At 43.5% G+C, this 26,832-nt stretch overlaps 2 protein-coding genes across 2 annotated transcripts in view; one reads left to right on the top strand and one right to left on the bottom strand.

The window, feature by feature from the left end:
* LOC136649715 (uricase-like) overlaps positions 1-26,189 on the bottom strand; it is a 48,227-nt gene extending 22,038 nt beyond the window's left edge. Inside the window, exon 1 of the mRNA XM_066626546.1 lies at positions 26,133-26,189. Coding sequence (XP_066482643.1) covers positions 26,133-26,153 — 21 coding nt within the window. The 5' untranslated portion in view covers positions 26,154-26,189. The remainder of the gene's footprint in view (positions 1-26,132) is intronic.
* Positions 307-23,964, top strand: DNASE2B (deoxyribonuclease 2 beta). Its single transcript, XM_066626545.1, has 6 exons — positions 307-416; positions 13,404-13,581; positions 16,104-16,185; positions 19,777-19,938; positions 21,474-21,674; positions 22,570-23,964. The coding sequence occupies exons 1-6, from the start codon at positions 307-309 to the stop codon at positions 22,923-22,925; spliced, it is 1,089 nt and encodes a 362-aa protein (XP_066482642.1). The 3' UTR covers positions 22,926-23,964.
* Positions 26,190-26,832: the final 643 nt, after the last annotated feature.

Below are 26,832 nucleotides of genomic sequence, written 5' to 3'. Positions count from 1 at the left end.
CAAAGGCACATGTCTTTTTTTGTGTCAACAGATTGGGCTAATAAAAAATGTTAGATCCCCATTTTGTGTGTCACTATTTTTGAACGTTTTTTTGGGCTTTTCTCCTTGCCTCTCTGCTTCAGATCTTGTAGCATTTCTACTGTGAGAATATGCTGCATTTTTCTACTGTATTGTAGAAAAAACAAGGTATTGTAGTTTCATTGTATTGTGGTGACAGCTGATTGTAAAGTGAAACTGAACTGAAGGAGAACAGCTAGCTGTAGATAGGACGAATCATATTAAGTGTTTCCCCTTTGTGATATGCCGATGGAGTCCACATCTTTATGGAGTATATTTTTGCTAGGACTTGGTCTTATTCAATCCTTATGGGCAACTGAAATTTCCTGCATAAATGATGATGGCAAAGCAGTGGATTGGTAGGTAAAACTGGTGAGGTGGCAGGGTGGATGGGTGGAAGGAAGCTGAAGGAAAACCAGACGGTTTAATAGGGGATAAAAATCACTATGAAGCTTGGACACTCAACTCTAAAAGAAAGTAATTAGTAGCTTAATATTCCAAGTTATTAAGGTAGCCTTTGAACTATACATCTAGAAAATGAAATGTAGGCTACTGAAATTTGATTAGGTTTCTGTACAATTTAGAAACGTCATTGGATTAATACTGGTTGCAAAATAGTCATTGATTCATACAGGGCTTGTTATTTTGATCAAGAGAAACACTATTATGCATAATAATTTCATGCCTCAGGAAAGATAGAGCATTTAGAGGAGTGCAGACGTTACCTTACAGATCAGAGAAGTGTTGTGGTGTTTTCTTTTTTTACAATGCTGAGCTGTCTAGGGATAAGGCAGGCAGCTGTTTTGTAATGTCTTCAGTTCAGTATAATTCAAATATATGTTGCATAACTAGACTCAGAGTGAGCAGCTTCTCTTGATGGTGGCAGCCAGATGAAAAAATCTGGGCTCTGAAAGTAAATAACTAGTTTCCAAATCAAGATTCACTCTGCTGTTAAGAAGTGATGGGGAACTCAGAATAATAGGAAATAAATTATTTGTTCTATATCCATAATGTCCCCGTTGCAGTAGGGCAGAGTTTCTAGCTTGACAGTCCCCAGAATTATCCACTTTACTCTTTGCAATAATCAGCGATTATTTTTCTTCAGCATTAAATGACAATCTTCACATTGTTCTTTTTAATATCAAGCTTATTTCTCACACAAAATGTTTGTGTGGGAGAAACAAGTCTTACATGCTCGTTCCATTATGCGGTGATTTGTCTGGGTGTGTGAAGGGCTAATCTAGATATTATGCAGGAGTTCTGTGAATGGAATACCCCATTTTTTTTTCTATCTAAAATAGCAACCCAGGTGCTTGCCCAGCATTAGGGCTCACAAATGTGCTTTATGACACGTTTACGACAGTGCGCACCAGCGGTAAGCTGGATGCAGAGCTCAGGACTGGGCTCTTAATCAGGGATATAAGTTGAGGAATCAATGGACAGAGGATCACACTCCCTTCTTTCTACACTTCAACCCCAGTTCAGATCATATACCCCTTCCCATGGCTGCTTTTTGGGAAGGAAAAAAAACCCCCAATGAAAGTTCCAATCTCAGAACTCCCATTTAACATCTAGTTTAACCCTAAATATCTGTTCCTACCACATGGGGGGACCATTCAAAAAAACATCAACTGCAAAACCTACATGGAGGAATTCGCCTCGTGGTATAAACAACACAAGAAATTAACTTTTTTTAAAAAAAAGAGATCTACAAATCTTCATAGAAATGTTTAACTGGATTCTTAGCCTAATCCATTTAGTATTGCCCTACACAAATGAAAAATACGTGTAAACTATTATCTTAGAATGCAAAATCAACATGCATTTTGTATCCAAGTATAACTTCCATTATCTTTTTTCTTTAGTCTTTACCACTTCAGTCTGTTGTACTGAATATATTAACACCTGAATATCAATTATACCCAAATATAATAATGATGATTGCAAGGAATAAATTACTCACATTATAAATATAAATATCCACAAACCTTAAAACTATTTAATATACAAATATATTAAGTAGACATAGTGGCATAGCTAAAAGGGTGGGGGGTAGCAACTGCACCAGGCAACAAGCTTTAGGGGGGCAACAAACTGAGCTTGATACTAATGGCCAAAATTGTGAAAATCTTGGTATGCATGAATAATACCATCATGTTATATATCATTGGAAAGGTAATCAAATGCAGAATGCAATGAAACATGACCGCACTGGAATATCTGTATTCTATGAAAGGCTATGACCAACTAGCCATAAAATGAAAACACAACTGCCTTATGGAACAAAAACTAGATTTCTTTAACTCAAAACTGACCTATGAGACTGAGGGCACAATCCTAACCCCTTATTTCAGTGCTTTCCAGCTGCATCCTGCAGTTGGGTGTCACTCACGGAGGCCTCCTCAAAGTAAGGGAATGTTTGTTCCCTTACCTCAGAGCTGCATTGCCCTTATGTTGGTGTTGGAAAGCACTGACATAAGGGGTTAAGATTGCGCCCTGATTGTTCTGAGAGCCAATGAAATGTTATTATGATACAGCATGGAACCAATAAGATGTTAATATGAGTAAGCTAACTAGGTAAAGATGCACTTTTTGAACTGGTGCTCCTCTTATATTTAGTAGGGGCTTAGATGCCTTTAAAAGGGGATTGTACACATTTCTGGAGGAAAAGTCCATCACAGGTTACAAGCCATTATGGGTATGTGCAACCCCCTGATTTTAGAAGTAGGCAATCACAGAATGCCAGATGCAAGGGAGGGCAGCAGGATGCAGGTTTTGTCTTGTCTTGTGTGCTCCCTGACGCTTATGGTGGGCCACTGTGAGATACAGGAAGCTGGACTAGATGGGTTTTTGGCCTGATCCAGCAGGGCTCTTCTTATGTTCTTATGGGGGAGAATAACCATCCCTCTTCATCCCAGCACAGTGTATCTAACCAATAAGGGGCACACTTTTTATTTATTTACTTACTTAATTAAATTTGATTTTGTTGGGGAGGGCTACAAAATCTTCTTCCACACCAGGCAGCAGATAGATGCCTTAGCTATGCCACTGGTTGGGGGAAGCGGCAGAGCAAGTAGGTGGCAAACTTCTGGAGGGAGGAGGCAGGTTTCCCCCCAATTTCACTTTTTTAAAAGCCAGGGTGGGAAGTCACTTCTGGTTGTGACATCACTTCTGGGGCATCATTTTGATCTCAGCACTCAGCTACACAATCATTAGCTATGCTACTGAGACAATATATCTTTGTATTATTGTATTACAATATACAATGTAATATTGTAATACATACCAAAAATATTAGGAAATTTTACAAAGCACAATACTACGATAGAATAATCAAAATTAGGACACTGGAATTATCCATAACCCTGAAAAGCACTGCGCTAAATTAAAAATGTTTTTAAGTATCTACGGAGCCAGAGGTTTTCCTAACGCAAGAAAATAGTAGGCAAGGGTCAGGTGACTTTGTTATCTCCATAATTTGAAAATATTCATTAAAATTTTTGAATAAAAGTTGTGAAGACTTAGATAAAAGTGTGGGAGAAAAATATGAGGCATGGTCCAGCCAAGGTTAAGTACTTTTATGCTCCATTGATCACCAAGGGGAAAAAAATTGCACATATGGTAATTAACTTTTCCATTTAAAGTAATGGGACATAAGTATTTAAATTTGACTTTCATCATCTTTCATTGAGTAAGAAGCCCACCTTTCATCATCTGTTCATTGAGCAAACAAGTGGATCCACTGCACTCAAAACATTTAGGAAACAATAAATGGCCCCAACACATACTGCAGGACACGTGCTGAACCTGGTGTTCACAGCTGGGCATGGGGGTAGTGATCTGAATGTAGAGGAGATTAAGATCACTCCGTTGTCATGGACAGATCACTTCCTGTTAAGGTTTAGGCTTGTTGCGGCTTCTTACCTTCACAGAGGCAGGGGACTGCACTCTGTGGTCCGCCCCCGGAGGCTAATGGATCCTGAAGGTTTCCTGAGGGCTCTGGGGAATTTTCCCACTGCCAAGACTGGCATCTCATCTGAGGCCCTGGTTGACCTCTGGAATGGGGAAATGACCAGGGCAGTGGATGAGATTGCTCCGGAGTGACCTCTGCCACGTCGCAGACTTGGAGCAGCCCCTTGGTTCACTGAGGAGCTGTGAGTGATGAAGCGGCAGGGCAGACGTCTAGAGCGACGGTGGCAGAAAACTTGTGATTATTCCGTTTGGACACAGAGTAGGGCTCATTACAGAGCCTATTCACTGGCAGTGGTAGCAGCGAAGAGATCGTTCTTCTCTGCTACCATTGCGTCTGCTGAGAACCATCCAGCAGAGCTGTTCCGTGTGGTGCGGGGCCTCCTCCATCAGGCCCCTCCAGTAGACCAGGAGGAACACAAGGTCAGCCGCTGTGATGTGCTTGCACAACATTTCGCAGACAAAATCGATCATATTTGTCACAACTTGGATGCCACATTGACAAAGTCTGATGATGTCCCTTTGGCAACTGCTTGTCCGATGTTGTGGGATTCTTTTCAGCTTGTACAGCCTGAGGATGTGGACAGACTCCTTTGGAGTGTGAGGCCATCTGCCTGCCTGCTTGACCCTTGCCCAGCTTGGCTGATAAGAGCTGCCTGGGGTGGACTGGCTGAGCGGACAGGGAGGGTGGTCAACTCTTCCTTGATGGAGGGGACGTTAACATGTGCTCTGAAACGGGCGGTGGTTCGCCCCCTCCTGAAGAGGCCCTCCCTGGATTCCTGTGTGTGTGTGTGTGTGTGTGTGTGTGTGTGTGTGTGTGTGTGTGTGTGTGTGTGTGTGTGTGAGTGAGTGAGTTCGTTAGTTCGTTAGTTGTCGAACTCTCAGCCAGTCTCCAACATCCCATTTCTGGGCAAGGTAATTGAGCGGGTGGTGGCGTCTCAACTCCAGAGGGTCTTGGATGAAGCAGATTATCTGGATCCTTTTCAATCTGGTTTCAGGCTGGGCTTTGGGATGGAAACTGCCTTGGTTGCCTTGGTGGATGACCTACTCCGGGGACTGGACAGAGGGAGTGCGTCCCTGTTGGTCCTGCTGGACCTCTCAGCGGCTTTCGATTCCATCAACCATGGTATCCTTCTGGGCCAATTGGCCGAGTTGGGAGTTGGAGACACTGTTTTGCGGTGGTTCCGCACCTACTTGTAGAGTCAGTCCCAGATGGTGGTGCTGGGGGATGCCTGTTCAACACCCTGGCCCTTGAGGTGCAGGGTGCCACAGGGTTCAATTCTGTCCCCCATGCTATTTAACATCTACATGCAACCACTGGGAGAGGTCATCCGGGGATTTGGAGTAGGGTGCCATCAATATGCCGATGACACCCAGCTCTATCTCTCCTTTCCTCCAGAGTCCAGGGTGGCAGCTGAGGGCCTGGAGCGCTGTCTGGAGGCAATGAGGATCTGGATGGGGGCTAACAAGCTGAAATTAAATCCGGATAAGACAGAGGCTCTCCTGGTTTGGAAATCCTCGATGCAGGTGCTGGACTATCGGCTTGCGCTGAATGGGGTTGCACTCCCCCTGAAGGAGCAGGTCCGCAGCTTGGGGGTCCACCTGGATTCTCCTGGATCCAGCTGCTCCTGGATTCTCCTGGCGGCTGTGGCTAGGGGGGCCTTCGCTCAGCTTCGGCTGGTGTGCCAGTTGCGGCCGTACTTGGATCATGCAGACCTGGCCATGGTGATCCATGCCACGGTGACATTGAGGTTAGATTATTGTAACACGCTCTATGTGGGGCTGCCCTTGAAGACGGTTCAGAAACTGCAACTAGTGCAGAATGCGGCGGCCCGTGTAGTTACTGGAGGTAGGCGGTTTGACTCTGTCAGTCCGCTTCTCCAGCGGCTGCACTGGCTGCCCATTCGTTTCTGGGCCCAATTCAAGGTGCTGGTTTTGACCTTTAAAGCCCTATACTGCTCTGGGCCAGGGTATCTTAGAGATCGCCTACTCCCGTACAATTCGGCTCGTCCTCTTAGGTCATCAGAGAAGGCCTTTTTACAAGTGCCGCTGCCTAGGGAGGTATGTGGGGCGGCGGCAAGAAATAGGGCCTTTTCAGTAGTGGCACCAACGCTATGGAATTCCCTTCCCCGACTTAAGAATGGCTCCCTCTCTTGAGACTTTTTGGCGAGGCCTGAACACCCTTCTGTTTAGACAGGCCTTCTGAGTTCACAGCCTTTTTAAACATCTTTTCAAAATCTTTTAATATCTTTAAATACCTGGTTACAGGCCTGATTCTTTTATGATTTGCTGCTCTATGCCCTTTTTACCTGACTACTTTTATCTGACTACTGTTTTTATGATATGTTGTTAATATGCTTTTATTTGTTTTTAAATTATGTTTTTAATTTGTTTTAACCTTGTTGTAAGCCGCCTTGAGTCCCTCCGGGGAGAAAGGCAGGGTAGAATTAAAGTTAATAATAATAATAATAATAATAATAATAATAATAATAATAATAATAATAATAATAATAATAATAATAAATGGCAGTTTCACATACATGGCTTTTGAAGTTCTTCTCTCTCAGGGTTTTGTATTTCTTGCCAAGCAATCCTGATAGGCAACACTAAGACTATTGCAAGTGTTCTTTGAAATTTTGTGTCCAATTTCTGAAGTGGGTTCTGCCGAATCTATTTGAGGACAATATGTCCTCAAGATGCCAGCTGAACAGAGGTTCAGCTTAGTGACACTGGCTGTGCACATGTGCAGAAACTGAAAAAACTAAACTGTTGAAGGCAAAAACAGTTTCATTGTCTTTCAATATGGATATAAGCTGAGTGAAAACAAACAAAAAACCCTCGCACGCACACATGGCAAATCCGTTACTTTAAAGCCACAACATTGCTAGTTTCCAAATTTGTGTGTCATGAAATAGCAAAGAGAAGCAGAAGTGAAACAATTGCATAAAAACTACAACGTGCACAAAAATTGCACTTGGAAGCAGGCTGCATTCTATTCTAATGATAGCACTTCGCACAAAGACCAAATACATTTTAGCAGATTCTTTTCACAGCTGCTGCTTTTACTGACCTTTTTGCTGTACTTTATGCCAAGCAAAGTACTGGCATACTAATATATTGGCATACTTTAGACTATAATTTATCAAAATGGGGCAATGGTATGATCTGGTAGGATAACTTCTTTGTGGTTCTCTAATGCAGTCACCAAACGAACGACTTCCTCATATACAAAATAATTGACTCTTAAAAAATCTACCAGATATTTAACATGGCACCATGTCAGATAGGTTCTGCATTCAGGTAGCAGCTTTGCAGATTAGTCTACAGGTACTAGCCACTTTTTCCCCCCCTACACTAACCTGCAAAAATGCACATGCCCATGTTAGCCACATATGGTCTAATAAAACAGCACCAGCATTTGTAAAGCGTTTCTGCTTCATTGCCAAAGACAACACTTACTTACCACAGTCAAGTGGAAATTTGCAAACCTATTCTAGTCCACCAAAAGGTTTACTAGCCTGCCTAATCACACGAATCTGCACACGTTATTGGCAAACCAACAGCCTGAAAGGAAAAAGAGCCAGCTCTCTCCCACTTGAATGCACTTCTTATCAACCTTATGTGACTTGGCTAGTGGATATTAAGAAGCTGATGTACTTTCTGTATTTCAACAGATGGATTCTGAGTAACTCAGAATTACCCAGCTGTTCAATTTATTATTAAGTAGATCCATGCTAAAATTTAGAGATTTTCTAATTGTTGGGAGTGGGTAGCAGAATAAGACTGCCCAGTTCTGGACACCAATTGCTCCAGATTTACCAAGTAAGATGGAATTTATATTCACATTTGCAATACTTGAAATATTTATGTTGCTGCTTTTAAGTATGCAGCATCAAGTAGCAATAGACAATCTCTACCCTGCCCATCTCATAATTTAGCTTGATTTTTGTTTTGTTTTCTAGCTTGTCTGGCAGATTTTTCAGAGGAAAAAAGCTCATGGTTTTTCTGTTTTTTTCTGAGAATTTTTAAAGACCAAACCCAGACAAACTCGCATGCAGCTCTTCTTGCTGTTCCTTTCCTTTGCCCAATGTTATCCCAGGAAACATGGATAACGGGCTATAAACTCTACAGGAGGGACAGGCAGGGGCGTGTTGGAGGTGGGGTGGCCCTTTATGTTAAGGAAGGGATAGAATCCAGCAAAGTAGAGATTGAAGGTGGGTCCGACTCCACCGTAGAATCTCTGTGGGTTAAATTACCAGGCTTGTGCAGCGATGTAATACTGGGGGCGTGCTATCGTCCTCCAGACCAGAAATCGGATGGGGACCTTGAAATGAGGAAACAGATCAGGGAGGTGACAAGGAGGGACAGGGTTGTAATCTTGGGGGACTTCAATTATCCTCATATTGACTGGGTCAATTTGTGTTCTGGTCACGATAAGGAAACCGGATTTCTTGACGTGCTAAATGACTGTGGCTTAGAGCAGCTAGTCATGGAGCCCACCAGAGGACAGGTGACTCTGGATTTAATATTGTGCGGTACGCAGGACCTGGTTAGAGATGTAAACGTTACTGAGCCATTGGGGAACAGTGATCATGCTGCGATCCGTTTTGACGTGCACATTGGGGGAAGAATACCAGGCAAATCTCTAACAAAAACCCTTGACTTCCGACGGGCGGACTTCCCTCAAATGAGGAGGCTGGTTAGAAGGAGGTTGAAAGGGAGGGTAAAAAGAGTCCAATCTCTCCAGAGTGCATGGAGGCTGCTTAAAACAACAGTAATAGAGGCCCAGCAGAGGTGTATACCGCAAAGAAAGAAGGGTTCCACTAAATCCAGGAGGGTTCCCGCATGGCTAACCAGCCAAGTTAGAGAGGCTGTGAAGGGCAAGGAAGCTTCCTTCCGTAAATGGAAGTCTTGCCCTAATGAGGAGAATAAAAAGGAACATAAACTGTGGCAAAAGAAATGTAAGAAGGTGATACTGGAAGCCAAGCGAGACTATGAGGAACGCATGGCCAGCAACATTAAGGGGAATAATAAAAGCTTTTTCAAATATGTTAGAAGCAGGAAACCCGCCAGAGAAGCGGTTGGCCCTCTGGATGGTGAGGGAGGGAAAGGGGAGATAAAAGGAGACTTAGAGATGGCAGAGAAATTAAATGAGTTCTTTGCATCTGTCTTCACGGCAGAAGACCTCGGGCAGATACCGCTGCCAGAATGGCCCCTCCAGACCGAGGAGTTAAGTCAGATAGAGGTTAAAAGAGAAGATGTTTCAGACCTCATTGATAAATTAAGGATCATTAAGTCACCGGGCCCTGATGGCATCCACCCAAGAGTTATTAAGGAATTGAAGAATGAAGTTGCAGATCTCTTGACTAAGGTATGCAACTTGTCCCTCAAAACGGCCATGGTGCCAGAAGATTGGAGGATAGCAAATGTCACGCCTATTTTTAAAAAGGGAAAGAGGGGGGACCCGGGAAACTATAGGCCGGTCAGCCTAACATCTATACCGGGTAAGATGGTGGAATGCCTCATCAAAGATAGGATCTCAAAACACATAGACGAACAGGCCTTGCTGAGGGAGAGTCAGCATGGCTTCTGTAAGGGTAAGTCTTGCCTCACAAACCTTATAGAATTCTTTGAAAAGGTCAACAGGCATGTGGATGCGGGAGAACCCGTGGAAATTATATATCTGGACTTTCAGAAGGCGTTTGACACGGTCCCTCACCAAAGGATACTGAAAAAACTCCACAGTCAGGGAATTAGAGGACAGGTCCTCTCATGGATTGAGAACTGGTTGGAGGCCAGGAAGCAGAGAGTGGGTGTCAATGGGCAATTTTCACAATGGAGAGAGGTGAAAAGCGTTGTGCCCCAAGGATCTGTCCTGGGACCGGTGCTTTTCAACCTCTTCATAAATGACCTGGAGACAGAGTTGAGCAGCGAAGTGGCTAAGTTTGCAGACGACACCAAACTTTTCCGAGTGGTGAAGACCAGAAGTGATTGTGAGGAGCTCCAGAAGGATCTCTCCAGACTGGCAGAATGGGCAGCAAAATGGCAGATGTGCTTCAATGTCAGTAAGTGTAAAGTCATGCACATTGGGGCAAAAAATCAAAACTTTAGATATAGGCTGATGGGTTCTGAGCTGTCTATGACAGATCAGGAGAGAGATCTTGGGGTGGTGGTGGACAGGTCGATGAAAGTGTCGACCCAATGTGTGGCGGCAGTGAAGAAGGCCAATTCTATGCTTGGGATCATTAGGAAGGGTATTGAGAACAAAACGGCTAGTATTATAATGCCGTTGTACAAATCTATGGTAAGGCCACACCTGGAGTATTGTGTCCAGTTCTGGTCGCCGCATCTCAAAAAAGACATAGTGGAAATGGAAAAGGTGCAAAAGAGAGTGACTAAGATGATTACGGGGCTGGGGCACCTTCCTTATGAGGAAAGGCTACGGCGTTTGGGCCTCTTCAGCCTAGAAAAGAGACGCCTGAGGGGGGACATGATTGAGACATACAAAATTATGCAGGGGATGGACAGAGTGGATAGGGAGATGCTCTTTACACTCTCACATAATACCAGAACCAGGGGACATCCACTAAAATTGAGTGTTGGGCGGGTTAGGACAGACAAAAGAAAATATTTCTTTACTCAGCATGTGGTCGGTCTGTGGAACTCCTTGCCACAGTATGTGGTGATGGTGTCTAGCCTAGACGCCTTTAAAAGGGGATTGGACAAGTTTCTGGAGGAAAAATCCATTATGGGGTACAAGCCATGATGTGTATGCGCAACCTCCTGATTTTAGAAATGGGTTATGTCAGAATGCCAGATGCAAGGGAGGGCACCAGGATGAGGTCTCTTGTTATCTGGTGTGCTCCCTGGGGCATTTGGTGGGCCGCTGTGAGATACAGGAAGCTGGACTAGATGGGCCTATGGCCTGATCCAGTGCGGCTGTTCTTATGTTCTTATGTTCTTAACAGAAGGCTAATGTGGAAGGTTTCAGCAGAGGCATCTTCCTTAAGACTCATACAATCCTAGATATTTCTGAGTGCATTGAGGTGTTCACTGCTGCTACAGAGCCTGGGAGCTGTCAGTGACTCTCAGTTTAAGTTATTAAAACCATCTGCTAATTTCTCACACACACACACTTCTTTTAATTCTTTCAGTATAAATGTAGATCTCACTGTAAATTTAAACTCACCTGAATAAACAAATCAGCCAATAAACCTCACAATGCAATCAGTCTACCATTTGCTGATATTTGCATTACTACAACCCAAAGAATAACCAGTTATCCATCAAATCATTCTTATTTATGCAAACTTAACAATGCAGCTCTTGACTGATCATTAAATTACCTCAATATATAACATAGATCAGTGGTTCTCAAACTTTTAACACCGGGATCCACTTTTTAGAATGAAAATCTGTCAGGAACCACTGGAAGTGATGTCATAACCGGAAGTGACATCATCAAGTAGGAAAAATTTTAACAGGCTGCAATCCTACCCATCCTTACCCAGGAGTAACTCCCATTTACTATCATTTTTAAAAGCATATACATAGTAGCCTGTTAAAGTAGAGATCTGTAACATTTCCTCAAATGCTGCCACATACCCTGGTAGCATCAAGTCTAATATGTTAAAAAATAAAATTGCCACCAAACAACTAAGGAGGTACAGTGTTGTCACTAGGATTTGCAGTACTGGGTGCAGGAGGCCTGCGCGTCACCCTATGCAGTGGGTGGGGCAACACCCCAGATGGTGGGCGTGGTGATGTACCATTGCCCCGCCCCCACTGGTTTTTTGGCAGTACCTTTTGATAGAACATAGATATTTCAATGTGGTTTGTTTCATTGCATTCTGCATGAAATTACGCATTGATTGATATATAACAAGATGGTATTACTCCTCCAGATTCTGATTGTAGTGATTTTGAAAACTTGTGGAGTCTCCCCCCCCCCCACACACATATCCTATGTCAACTTACTAACACCTTATTGCAGCAGTTCTCAAACTTTTAGCACTGGGACCCACTTTTTAGAATGACAGTCTGTCCAGGACCCATTGGAAGTGATGTCGTTGCCAGAAGTGACATCATCAAGCAAATTAAAATAAATAATTATAAATAATTAAATTAAAATAAAAGAAATAAATAAGGGGGAGCCAGTCCTGTTCCACCAAGTGAGATTCTCTGTAGTCTGCCTGCAATAAACCCTCCCAAAAGAATCAGTGAGAATTCCAGCCTTCCCCAGTGCCCAGTTTAAAGTCCTTCTCTTTCAAGCACATCAATACAAAGATCCACCTGGCTTGTAAAGTCTGAGAGCCCAATCCTATGCCTGCCTACTAGAAGTAAGTTCCATTAGAGTCAGTTGGGCTTACTCCCAGGAAAGTGTGGGTAGGATTGGGCTGTGAGGAAAACTTTGCAAGTGCAAACTTTCCCCTTACCAGTTCAAGCCTCTTTGTTGGTCCTTTCTAGTGGGGGGGAGGCTGCCTTCTGGGACTTTTGTTACACTCCAGTCCCATTGGATTGGGACCATTCTGGTGTCCTCACATTCTTTGCCTGGCCTGACCACCAGCCAAGGCACATCTGCCTACTCGCGAGTAAACGCTACATGAGGCTGCTTTGCTTCCCATAGGGCTCCATACACTCGCAGCTGAGGGGGATGGACCTCCTCCTTGGGTGTTTTTGGGGCTGCAGGACCATTCTGATGTTGGAGTCCTCTCAGTCTGCCCTTTTGGACGGAGCAAAGCAAGGTCGCCTACTTGCAAGTAAACATGGCTATGTGGTTTCCTTTCCCTTCCCATATTGCTGAACACACTCGCAGCTGGGAGGGGGAACCTCCTTCTCAGGTGTTTTTGGGGGGCTGCACTCATTGGATCAGGACCATTCTGATTCCTTGGAGTCCTCTCAGGCTGCCCTTTCCGATGTACTATGGCAAGTATGCCTACTCGCGAGTAAACATGCGATATGGCTCCATAGGGCTCCATGCATTTGTTCCTTCTGGTATTTTGTCCATAACTTTTGGAGGAAAGGAGCAATCTCAACGGGGTTTTTTGCATTGTGTTCTGATGGTCATTCCACATTCAACGGTGTATAGCATGACATGGTAGCTTGTAAAGGCGCAATTTCGGCGCGTCACCCCCCCAGGGTGGCTCACCCAGTGCGGCCCACACCCCCCCAACCTCCTAGCGATGCCACTGTGGAGGTAGCTACACAACTACAAAGGTAGCTACGCCACTGATATACTTATAGCAGCACATGAAAAGTTTGAGACAAGTATTTGAGAAAAACTGTTCATTCCCTATAGGCTTGCATCAATGGCTTGACATATCTTCTTCTCATCAAATATTTTGACCCCCACTAATTTTTTGAATGTTTTTCCACAGGTACATCCTTTATAAATTACCCAAGTTTACAAGATCAGAAACTGCTGGGACTGGGTTACAATACATGTTTCTGGATTCTTTGACTCAAGCCTGGAAACTGAGTAAATATTTAGTCAACATGACAGAGGGTGCTCTGGGACAAACATTACAGCAACTGTACATAGCTTACAAGACCAAGGTAAGTGATAACAATTCCAAATGAAGCAAACTCAAAAATCTAGAGTAAAATCTCAGTAAGAAGACAGTATTTGTGGGAATTGCATGTGACATGATAGCACAAATGTTTTCCAGTCACTGAGTTCGAGTTGTGAGTCTGAGTTGTGAGTTACAGCATGAGTCATAGCATGCAGCCGTTCCAACTTGACTTGAGAGTTCCAAGTCAGAGTCATTTTGAGGAATGACAGACCAATACTGAGCTGCCCAGAGCGCAGGGCTGTGGCTTTGCAAAAATAGCTATTTTGTGGCATCTTATGGGCATTCAGGCAGCTGCCAGCAGTTCCTGACACCTCCCCAGAGGAAGGAGACATTTGTCCCCTTCCCCTGAGTAAGGAAAGTAGTCCCGCAATAGGACTACTTGACTCTGCACCAGCTATTTAGGAGTTCCGATGCTGGGCTCTGGAGCTGGCGGAGGTCCTATAACCTTCCTCCCCACCACACCTTCCCCTGTCCTGCCCCTGCCCCGGAACACCTCCCCCCAGGCCCTCACTTACCTCTCCTCTGCTTGGCGCTCCCACGGAGCACCAGGCAGCAGTTCACCATCCCCTGATGGTGGGGCACCAGCTCACCCTGGGGCATCAGCTCATGCCGAGCCTGCTCAGGCACTGGGCCGGAGATAACCCCCCACAAACATGCCTTAGGGCATGTTTGCAACAGTTTGCACTGATGGTGAGCAGGCACACATTGTATAGAATCGGGCCATGTTGAGTCATGGATCAAGGACTCCCTGAATAAAACTTCACAGCCAGAAAAACAAGAAAAAAACTTAAGCCTTCCTCCTCCCCTCAACCTCTCCAGCCCCACCTCTGAGAACCAACCTACCCTCCCATCAGCAGCTCCTGTTGCTGCGTTCATTCTGAAGGCTTGCTTCTGGATTGCTCATGAGGTCTTTCAGTGCAATGCAGAAATGGCAAAAAAAAAGTAAGCAAGAACACACACATACTAAAGAGAGTTGGGACTGGAGACATTTCAAGACCCAATTATTTTTTTGCATCACTGGCCCCAGGTCACAAGTGGAATCAGGGTCAGTGATGTGCACAATCTGAGTCATAAAAAACAGTTTTTGTGCAATTCAAATTGAGACAACTCGTCGAATGCCCATCCCTTCGTGATAGATGAGGTGCATTTTTAGTCTGGTGAATTCATGGCAAACAGATTGAGATTTGAGATTGCTTAGGCAACACTGTTACCCATGGGTGAGCCTTTATGTCCTTTACATCTTTTAAGTAAGGATATTAAAACGTCCAGTTAAGGAAGTGCAAGAAGTGGAGCCGGGCCTTTTTTGGTGGTAGTCCCAAAACCTAGTTTCATTTTAGGAAGTGCCTCAACAGATCAACTTCAGAGTTAACATCTCAAATTGATGAGTGATGCTGAGTACGCATTCCTCCAAAACCATTATTTTGCTAAAGAGAAGTCTGTCTGTCTGTCTGTCTGTCTCTCTCTCTCTCTGTGTGTGTGTGTTTGTGTTTGTGTTTGTGTGAGAGAGAGAATTTAACCACCCTGAGAGAATGATTATACTTTATTTTGAGATGCAACTGTGCATGGGACATAGGATTTGGCAACTTTTGAAGAGAGCCAACTATTATCAGAAAGACATAAAAGGCATGTTTTGATTACTGCAGGCAAGAATTGTGCAAACTCTAAAGCTGGACAGACTGACTGCAGTCTTTCACAGAGTCACATTTAATTGCCAGTTCTTTAAACTACCCTTATGCATCTAACTATAATCCATTGGGAGGGGGGAGGGGAAGAATGTGAATTTTACCAAGAGTTTCTCTTTTATTTACTTGCTTATATTCAGTATAGTGGGAGGGTAATTTTATATGCCACGGGCTATGGAGCATTGTACTTGCTCAAAGCAGGAGAGCTAATTTATAGGTGTGGTCCTATCATGACAAAAAATTGCATACTCTAGCAGGACTGCTCACCCTGGGGCATCAGATTAGTTCAGAGGGTTATAGCAAATGGGCTTGCCTGTGGGAATTTTATCATTTGGTATGTTGCAGAGGATTCTGTTGTGCTTTCTAAGGCAGGAGTCAGCGTACTTCAACCTTGTGTGGAAAATCACTTGTCCCTCAAAGTGTTTTAAATTTACAAAGCAGGTGTATACTATATAGCTAGCTGGTGTTAGTTGGGTCTGAGAGTGCATGATTGTTTAAGAGCATAAGAGCAAGTGTTTTGCTAAATTAGATTGAGGTTCACTTCAGCATTCCTTCCAATAATCTACTGAACCTCATTTTTATGCTATATTCTACCATTTGGCTACACAAGATTGATAGTTGTGAGTAAACTGTTCCTTGGATAGTCTAGACTGCCTTTTCTTTTCTTTTCTTTTCTTTTCTTTTCTTTTCTTTGAGGAATCCCTGAAAAACTTCCAAAGAAATCCAGTTTCTCAAAACAGTTTCTTTGACAATGACAGGTTTAGAAAAATCTGTATTTTAATATCATAAGTATTTTATTACCTGGTCTTTTTTTATTTTTTAGAAAAACCACACTGCCTATGTGATGTACAGCGACAGCCCACCTAGCCAAATGAATTACAGCTGGACACATGGACATTCTAAAGGTATTAAGGAAGAACATTGAAGTGCCTTTTTGCCTCTAGAGTTGAGCATTGCTTTTCTCATTCATCCATCTATACTTTTTAAACTCCCTCTAATAAATCAGAGTCACAAGAATGCCCAGCATGGTTTCTGAACAGTCATTGTTCCAGGTCTTGGGCAAAACTCTGTGCTGGGGCCCCCTGCCCCGCTCCCTCCTGTCCTGCTGGAAGGGTAAAAAGTGGTGACATGGTCACTCTTGTCTCAGCACCTCAGATGCAGACTGGGGACTTCTCCTTCCTGAATGGCCAGGAAGCTAAAGGGCAGCATCTCTCTGGATGCTCTTAGCACCTGGGGGTGCTGAGGGAATATCTAGACAGCAGCTGAAGAGATAATGACAGTGAGCCCTCTGTCATCATCTGTCCTCTCCCACCCTTGAGCGAATGGGCTTCCTCACAGGCTCCTGTGCTATCACAGGACCTCTGAGGAAGCTCGGTTCAGAGGGGAAGTGCAAGAAAAGGCAGAGGTGGCACAAGTCATTCAGATAAGTAAGCCAGTCATGTGGCTTTCAGAGCCAGTTACATGAAGGAGGGGTGCTTCAGGAATCAGTGGCGGACCTTCCATTCATTCAATAGGGCAAACGCCCCAGGCACAGAGCTTCAGGTGCCTTTAGGACCCCGCAGAAGCCTCTCTCCCAACGGGGTCGGAAACTGCTTTCGGTTTTCCGGAAGCACATTTTCAAGCGTTGGGGAACCTCAGAGAGGCATCCATGGCATGTCCTAGAGTTGCGTGAGGCTTTGTCGCTCTCCAGGTAAGTGGGGGGAGGAGCAGATTTGCCTGAGGGGGACAGCAACATCCCACAGGGCTGCCATCACAGACCTTTGCCCTGGGGTGCAGGGCTGGGGAGGTTTGCCACTGAGAGGGAGGACCTTCAGAGGCCCACACGCCCTCAACCAGGGTCCAACCTGAATGATCCCTGCCCTTGCCCCTGCTTATCAATGCCAACATTAGAACAGGGCTAACCAATGGTCAGAGATCTGTGCCTCCCACCTATCTGCTACCTGATGTGACAGCTTCAGTTGACCTCAAGGATGTGCCTGCCCTGCATTAGCATCATCTATAGCTGCAAATATGAATCTCCCATGCTTATAATTTGTGGCTTCCTGTTCAGTATTTCATAGCTCATTTAAAAACATCTTTAGGTTCTGAAGTCAGTGTTTTTCCACAGAACCACACTATGGTTTTTGTGCTTTACTGGGTACTATACCATTAGGCATCCATCTTAGATGGAAAAACTCTATCCAGAACAGATAATAAAGTTTTCAGCCTTTGCAAAACCCTACAAACGTAAGGAAATGATTCATTGATCAGAATAGGAGAATCAAGCAGATGCTTTGGTTATGCTAAAATGAACAGGTGATAAACAGGATTCATGTCACTGTTAGCATGGAATATGAATTACTGGATACATGGTGATTTCTGCAGTCAAATAGTTTGTTTTACCAGGTGTCTTAGGCAGATTGCTCATAACACATTGACCATGTCAGTAAGAGCCAGCAGGCTCTAGAGGTTAGAGTGTAGGAATAAGAATGGAGTAGAAAGTGACCCAGGTTCAAAAATGTCCTTCTTCATAAGGTTCCTTCAGTGACCTAGGGCCAGTTGCTATCACTCAGTCTCTGACAAACCTCATAAAGTGGTTGTGAGAATAAAAGAGGGGGGGCTTTTATGGTGTCCTGAGCTCTTTGGAGGAAGAACTGACAGCCCAATCCTATCCGCACTTTCCTGGGAGTAAGCCCCATTGACTGTAATGGGACTTACTTCTGAGTAGACATGCATAGGACTGAGCTCTCAGTCAACAGACATATTTTGAGATAATTAGCACTTGTTTATTCAGCACTCGAATCAACCATTGCCTAGAAAATATGTTCCAAATCATATTCTAACTTTGTTATGATCCTTTTTTGTGAGTGAAAGTTTATGTGTATATAAATAAAATACTTTTTAAAAATGGCTATGCATAAGCGATAGGCATTCATATGTCAGTTTTCTTGGGGATCACTGATAACAAAATGAAACCTGTAGGAATTAAGAAAAATTGGAGTGCATATTTTGCTCCAGCAAAGGCTTCCTGAATGGCCTGTACCTTCATCTTCCCTGCATAACAGATAAAGGGGAGCCCCTGTATCCGTGGATCCTGGGCCTCCTGATGCTTTGTAAGGCATTAAAAATGTCACTTCCAGTTTCACGGAGAAACCAGAAGTTGCTTTTTTTTAACCTTATGGCTCAGTCTGAGCCTGACAGAGACGTGGGCAGTTGTCTGTGGCCTCTGCTGGGCTCAGAGAACCCTCTGGAGGCAAGGGGGGGAGATGTTCACCTGTATCTGCAGTTTCACTTAACTGCACATGGGGGGGGGGCGGGTGTTTCTGGAATGGAATCCCCATAGATATGGGGGTACACCTGTACAGTACATCCTCTGCATCATTAAGGTTAATTCATGAATATTGAATTAGGAATAAATGAATGAAGGGATTCCCAAAGAAACCAACCAAAGTATCATAAATTATCTATTCATTGAACAAATGCCTTGTCTAAAGGAAGGTATAACAGACTATTATCATCCTGGTAGAACTTTACTAAGGGATGTGATGGCACAGCGGGTTAAACCGTTGAGCCGACAAGCCTGTTGACTGCAAGGTTGGCAGTTTGAATCCGCACGACGGCAACTTGAATCTGTGCAACAAGCTCCTGCTGTTTGTCCCAGTTCCTGCCAACCTAGCAGTTTGGGATGTAAAAATGAGAGTAGATAAATAGGTACCAGCTTGGTGGGAAGGGAACGGCATAATGTGCATTCAGAGCCCAATCATGTGGTCGGCGGAATGGCTCTGTGCTGCCGACCACAGTAGCAAACATGCCATAAGGCACGTTTACACGGCTCACCACCAGGCTCCTGCCGGTGCTAACCCAGCATCAGCCGACGCTGGACTAGCGTGAGGTGGTTGCCCAGCCTCCGCGGCTCGACAGTCTCCTGGACCGCAGAGCAGCAGAACAGGAGGTGGGGGCGTGGACAGGGGTGTGGAGAAGGTGTTCTGGGGAGGGGGGAGGCCTGCGGGGGTGGAGAGAGGTCAGGTGGGAGGCATGCCGGGGGGCAGGCGGGAGGAGGATCCGTGGAGCTGAGCTCCACAGGATCCAGGGCGCTCGTGGAGGACTGTGCGCCCTACACAAGTGCCTTTTCCTTACTCTGCGGTAAAGTGAGTAGCCCCATTGCGGGGCTGCTGACCTTACTCGGGGGAAGGGGACAAACGTCCCTTTCTCCTGAGGAGCCTCACGCAGTAGCAGGATTCGGTGGCAGCCCTTTTCAGAGCTGCCGAGTCTGGGTGCTCCGGGCTGCTCAGGATTAGGCATCTAGTCGTGCCGGTCATATTACCATGGAAACTGTCTATGGACAAATGCCGGCTCTTTGGCTTAGAAACAGAGATGAGCACCACCCCTAGAGTAGGTCACGACTAGGCTTAACACTTGGGGAGGGGGTACCTTTATCTTTTTAGGACTGTACTCGCCTCCTGTGCCAAATTAATCTTATATTCTTGTTCCTCCTATTTTTCTCCTATTCATCCCAGGGTTTCTGCTGCTTGACAAATCCCAGGGTTTCTGGGTAATTCACAGTATTCCTGCATTTCCTCCATTTCCTAAGGATGGTTATGGCTATCCACCACCCGGAAAGAAAAATGGGCAGACGGTGATCTGTCTAACATTCCAATACAATCAGTTTGCAGAAATAGGTAATGATAATTTACTCCCTGGAGAAATGTTCTTGTACATGCACAATCTGGGCTTCCTTCTGTGGAACAGCACTTCATGGAGCTGTTTGCATTTGTTGTCTCTAATATTCGTCAGGTTGTTCTGAAACTCACAGACCAGTGAGCTGAATTTAAAATTGGCATCACAGAACTCGTTCTAACAGAAGAATGGGTAATTTCTTAAGAATCAAGGTCCACTTTTTGACACATTGCAACTTAGACTGCCACAACCAATCTCCAAGCTGCCAACAGACTTCCTATACCATTTTCATAAAGCAGTAAATGACAAAGTCAGAGCGAATAAAAAAATACACTTACTGCATTATATTATTCTCCGTTTGGTCCATGTTTGGAAAAATAATGATATTGGTGGTCACTGAGAAATTAAGAAAATGACTTAACCTTCAGTCCTAAACACATTCAGCTGCAATGAAACCTATTGCTGGGGGAAAACGCATCCCTTTAAAAATCACAGTTTTAAAAACTGCTTTTCTTACTGTTGTAGAGAGACAGTCATGGAAGCAATCATTCCATTCTTCAGCTGAGCCAGGCAAAGACAGAGGGTTCTTTGCATTTCTAATTGCTGAATGCCTCTCTACAACAGTAAGAAAAGCTGTTTTTTAACCACAATTGTAAAGGGACACACTTTTCTATTTTTTTAAAACTGCTTTTATTTAACACATTTTATGGTATCAGCAGGGAGTCCCAGAATCAAACCCCTGTGGATGTCAAGGGGCAAGAAACCTGAAGTGGGTCTTTAAATCTATTTTTCCACTGTTTTTTTATCCATGCTTTTTTTTTTTTTATCCACTAGGGTTTCCTGAACGGAACCCTAGTGGATCATGAGGTATGACCTGTACTGCCAGAATCTCATGTAATCCATGGGTCACATTTTTCACCTTTTGTCTACACTGCCAATGCAATGTCATACCTGTTGCTCAGTGTAATACAGTGTAATTTAAATGTTCTGTGGCAACTGTTCAAAATCCTGATGTGTTGTATGACCACGGCATAACTAAGGCAAGACTCAGGCCTATGCATATTATCAAGTGATACAAACATCTGATCCTGGGTGAAGCACAGACAAGAAGCAGGAACCATGGCATAGAGTTTAAAAGTACCATTTTGAAATTAAAGAGCCCAGAAACTTCTGAATACTCTGCTTGAAATGAGCACTCGACTGGAAAGTGTAGGAAGACATGATCCCATGAAAGAGCAGAACAGCACTGGAGAAGCTCATCGTAATAGTTCTACTAATGGTGGTATAGATTGTGTTTGTGGTCTCCATGATCCTATTCTTCGGTAGTGCAAAGGAACAGAGAATCACTGGTTCCAATCAGCAGTTTTATGACTTGTAAGCATCATATGGTTATGTAATGGACCCCCCCACAAAAACTGACTGTACAAAACCCACATGCATATTTTCTTCAAAGTTTAAATAACATTTAATAGCACTCCTGTTTTCCTTTAACACGCTTTGATCATAGCCCTTGTTAATCTCTTTTCATTTTGCTCAGACAAACAACTGTCATGCTACAATCCAAATATCTACAACTGCTCCATACCAACGATCTTTCAACCAGACCTTTTCAATCTGCAAATACTGTGTGCAGGATCGGAGCTGCCTCCAGTCCCTTGGAAATATCGCCTCTCCAAGCTCCAGTCATCCCAAGGAGAAATTCTTTTCAACTTTGCTAAAACTCAGTATTATCATGAAGGTAGGGAAATCTGTTGTGATTGTATAACTTTTATATAAAAAAAACAGTGATCCACTCAACTATTCTAGATTCTAAAAATACCTAACAGTATAAAGATTTTTGACATCCTTAATAGTAACGAAGCTAATCCATTTTCCATTCAATAGAGAATGCAAACATTGCATTGTTTTTAATTTTGCTAGAAATATCCCAAAACAAAATGCTGAACAGCAACTTAGCACCTAAAATATTAGCAAATACTTCAAAAGTATTGTTTTAAACAGCACAATGTGATCATAGCTAGGAAACATCATTTTCTGCTATGCTATTTTAAGGTGCTAATGCCTGAAGAGTTTGAGAAAAATGTGAAGAACTGTGCCAGGTTGGTTTTCATCCTAGGATAAATCCAAGGGCTTTGTGATGTCAGGAAGCTTCTACAGCCAGGGCCAGACCATCCATGAAGCTGGCTGAAATGCTCAAGTCGTGTGGCGAGCTGGGGAGAGGACAGATGTGATAGGTGTGCTCCACACTGTGCATGTTCCTGCCCCCTCTCTGGCTTTCCTCTCACTGAACCACTTCAGAGGCATAATTATGATGGGTTTTCATTCCTTCACCTCCTTTTTCCTTTGCACCATAATAGCCGTAGCATGAAGCAGAACTCTCCTTCACTGAAGTTGCTGCTCCCTGCTCCACACTGCCCAGCAAATGTCCTATGGTTTACCAGGTGATGACGCGGTCACTCCTTCTTGGGTCCAGCCAATGTAATATTTAATTAATAAATTTATATCTTTCCTTTTCCCCATTGACATTACATTGAGGAAGGGAACTAGGACATCCAAGATTTTTAACATGGTACAAAAGAAAATGAAGTAAATTTAAAATGATAAAATCAACTTTTTTCCCCCCAATTTGTCAGATATCTACTTAGCCTGGATGGCTCAGAGACTGGAGACAGACTTCTTGATAGAATCTTGGCAGCATCAGGGGCATGAACTTTTCTCAAACTGCTCTCTTCATTATCATGTGTACAACATAAAATTAATTGAGACTCCATGGAACTCTTCATTCTCTTCCTATTACGATCATTCTAAGTGGTGTGTTTCTAGGCGCTCTGAAGACCAGTGGACATGCATTGGAGATCTAAACCATGCAGCTCAGCAAGCTAAGAGAAGTGGTGGTTTCATTTGCACCCAGAATCAGTATATTTTCAAGGCATTTAGGCTGTTGGTTCTCTCCTATTATGATTGCCATGAGTTTGCACATGGAGAATAAGCACAGAAGGCTGACCTATAAGTCATTCCTTGCACTCTGCTTTTTTTTTTTTTTTAAAGAAATGTTTCTAATGTCCCTTATTTTGGAATGTTCTAAGAACATCCAAAAAATAGTGTTCTTGAAATCTATGAAAACATTATTAACAACAGCAAAAAGAGTCTTGGGTTTAGGCTCCAGCAGTCTATATAATGAATCATTGTTCCTACCTACCGATCCCTAATGCCCCATCAGATCACACCTTGCTTTGTTTCTCATACCAGTTCTGGTCTACATTAAAAGAGCTTGGATTCTGTAAAATCTCTAATATTAAAATTAGAAGTTATGCAGGCTTTCAAGACTGATTTAATTTGTTCACAGCACAAAATTGGAGGGTTGCTGTTGGCGCGGAATACGGAGTTCCTTGGTGTGTAATTTGGATTTGTTTTTAAGCTTGGAGTGCATCTTGCTTGGAGGTAGTCCATAAGCACAGCTTTTGTTTATGAACCTATGATTTCAAGGAGAGTATCTACCAATTACATTAAAACAGCTTGAAGACGCTCCCTTCAAATGTAGGTCTACCTAAAAAAAGTCTGCTGAAGAAAAGGTCACCAAGGACAGTGCTCTTTTAACTCTTGTTTTAGAGCTTTCTCAGGATTACTCATGAGGGGGGCAGGGACGCAAGTATAATTTAAAGGGGAATACGGTATGGTGAAAAAATATACACTTCATATCTCTTCATAATTTATGGGGAAGAAAAGTCTTTTGTAAGATTTGAACATTTGATGGCTCTATCCAACTTTTCAGCACCAACGCAGCTGCAATTCAGCCCTGATGTAAGGGAACAAACATTCCCTTACCTTGAGGAGGCCTCTGTGACTGCCTCCCCCACTGCAGAATGTAGTGCACACTGTGCTAGTACTTCTGCATTAATGCTGGGAAGTTTATTAGGATTGGGCTGTGAGACAAAAAAGCGAAGGAATATTTGCTCTTTAGGGATCTTTCAGCAAATTTGTAAGAGAACCCTACTTGTCCCAGGACACTGACAGCCAGGGGTGGCATCATGTCAAATACTGCTGACGGCCTACACCTATCAGAGGGCGCACTTGGTCAGGTTGACCCCTGAACATTCAGAGTAGGTGTCAGTGGCAATAATCAATATGCCATCAACAACAGTGTAGTCACAGTGCAACATTTTGCCCCTAGCCCCTTAGCAACTTGGTGCCCACATTGATTGAATGTGACTTCCTGGCTGGAAACTAGATTATAATTAATTGCCAGTTGTCTGAGGAGACTGCCCCCCCCCCACAACAAATGTTCAAAATTTTAATTTTATTCAGTTTTTGGAGCCAATCTTGACTGAAAAATGGGGTATAAATAGGGGCATTCCTAGGGGTGAGGAATGGTAAGTTTTGCAGGTGCCCCAACATGCCATGCAAGTGGCCTCTCCCCTTTGCCTTTGGAGCCATTCCAGTGAAAGCAACATGGAGGCAATGCCTCCATGTTGCTGTTGCTGCTGGGAATGGCGCCAATGATGGGGAAGGGGCAGCTTACAGGCTGTGTTGAGGCACCTGCGAAACTTAGTGCTTTGCCCCCCCCCCCCAGAATGTTACTGGTGTAATATTTGTATAAATAAAAATTTCAGTATGAATATAAGATATAAATGTATATAAACACCTACCAGGAAAATATGGTGGGTTAGGGGAAGTAGCATTTATGGAAGCAATCACAAGTTATATAAAATTAAGAAATGTAACAACTTTAGCTAATTCCTTTCACAGAAAATGGCATTCTTTCACAATTTTTGGGACAGGTGTTGGACAAATGTATGGTTTTAACAATGCTAATTGAATATTAAAAAATAAGTTTTAATTAATGTTTCTGGAACTGTGTAATGTTAGAATCATGTTAGTTTTACTTTAATAAAACAGAACAAATTTAAAACTCAGAAATGTGCTACTGTGGGTTTGGGGTTTTTTGTTTTTGTTTTAGTCTGCTATTTGCCCTTCTCCTTTCCACTGTTGCACAACTATTGATTGTGGTTTTAAATTAACAACTTGTTTTAAACAGTACAGGAAAACGAAAATAGTTTTGGGAATTAAAATTTCAATATTGGATCGACTGCTGTTACCTAGTAGAAGTTCTAACTGATCAGCAGTTTTTGCAGTTCTCAAACTCAAAATTCAGCAGGGCAGCTATAATCCTGGTGGCTGCTAGAGCCCTGGTAGCTGTTGTTAAACAAATGTTCATGGCTCAAGCAACTCACAATATTTTAATTATATTTATAATGATGATGACGGTGGTGGTGAAAGTCACTGAGAACCATTATGGTTGAAAAGCTGTATAAAATATTGTAAATAGTAGATGTACGCTTAACCCAGTGAACAGTTTTTTAAGTTTACTGTGCCTGTGTTTTTAATATTCCAATTCAAAGGATCATGGTGTTCTTAAATTAATATTTGAACCTCATCTTCAGTTGTTTTACGGGCAACTTTGGATTCCATTATTGGACCATTAACACAGCAACGGTTTTCTGTGTGGAGCTTTGCTGCATCTGAATGAAGCCCAGACAGCTTCCTCTTTCATACATCTGTACTGAGGGAAAAAAAATACAGCAAAGAAACATCCAGCAACCACAAGGAGTTAGCAAAGACTGACTTCCCTTTTATACCTCAGAAAAATGAACGAGAGAGAGAGAGAGAGAGAGAGAGAGAACAAGGGCCTTCTGAGTTGAAGAACCTTTCATGTGGGGATATCAATTATATCTCCTTAGTGCTTACAACCACATCCAATTACACTCCCACCCCTCCATCAAGGAAAGGTGTGTGATATCAGCCTTGCTTCTGGATACAGCCTTATTTCCATTTGTAGGAGGCGTCTGATCCAGAATTAGAGAGAATTAGTGGCCAGCCATGGAAAGGAAAAGAAAGAAGAGGCAAAGTTTATAAAAGCAGGGCACTCAAAACGCTACAGGCTGGAGAGAAAATGACTTGACATTTCTCTCAGTGATGTCACAGGCATCAACTGATAAATGCTGGTGAACAAGCTCGACCGCTTTTTAAGCAGTGAAGAACGTGTAACAGATGGTCAGGCTTCCTGGTGCAAGAATTTCAAGAAATGAAAGCATCTAGCAGAGGTTTTAAATGACCACAGAAAAGACAAATGAGGAGAATTTGGGGGACCTCAGAGTCCGCTTTTCTCACAGGGCTTCTGCCCCCTGAGAGTCCTTACCTCAGTTTCCAGAGATTCCATCCTTAGTCACTCTTGCAAACGCAAGGACTAACTCCTGTCTTTCCACAGAGGGGCCCTACTCAACTCTGCTATGTCACTCCCACCTCTCTCATAGGCTTGGCAGCCAAATGGGTGGGGTCAGCCAGGGTAGAAAATATAAAGGAAGGTTTGAGAAGGAAGGATGGGGAAGAATGAGCGGACCAAGATCTGTCAAAAGCATGAACAGCAGCTTCCTCCCCACAGCCAGCCACACAATCAGCAGACCTAGATGAGACATGTACTGCTGGACTGAATATTTTGATGTTCCAGTTTTAAAAGATCTAGCATGTCAAGGTTGCTGTCTTTCATTTCACACAGAATTGAAGACATATGTCCAGTGTCCAGTTTTGGAAGCTCAGTGTTTGGAAATGGCTTCAGAAGGAAACAGACTGGTTAGGACAGTGCTTTTCCCTCTCCACATGCCCCTCACTTCACTTGACTAATTCCCTAGTGGGCTCATGCTCACACTGTTCATCTCTACCTGGGAGAGGGCTAGCAATATGGAAGCATTCCCCAATCTTTGCTTCATCTTCTGTTGCCATTTGGCTCATGAACCCTTGACAGCATGAAGCTTCAGTGAATCCAATAACAGCAGAGGTGTTGCCTGACAAGATTTTATTCCTTGTACTGGTGACTCATGACATTGGATCCATGTGTACAT

The sequence above is a fragment of the Tiliqua scincoides genome, chromosome 4 (assembly GCF_035046505.1).
Source record: "Tiliqua scincoides isolate rTilSci1 chromosome 4, rTilSci1.hap2, whole genome shotgun sequence".
Taxonomy (NCBI): domain Eukaryota; kingdom Metazoa; phylum Chordata; class Lepidosauria; order Squamata; family Scincidae; genus Tiliqua; species Tiliqua scincoides.
Note: the sequence above shows the minus strand (reverse complement) of the source record. Positions and strands in the feature narration are given on the sequence as shown.

Excerpts from the sequence above, each read along its gene's own strand:
- DNASE2B (XM_066626545.1), top strand. The coding sequence starts at position 307 with ATGGAGTCCACATCTTTATGGAGTATATTTTTGCTAGGACTTGGTCTT. Across the intron at positions 13,582-16,103 it reads ACATAGCTTACAAGACCAAG|AAAAACCACACTGCCTATGT; the intron begins GTAAGTGATAAC and ends TTTATTTTTTAG. Across the intron at positions 19,939-21,473 it reads CAATCAGTTTGCAGAAATAG|ACAAACAACTGTCATGCTAC; the intron begins GTAATGATAATT and ends CATTTTGCTCAG.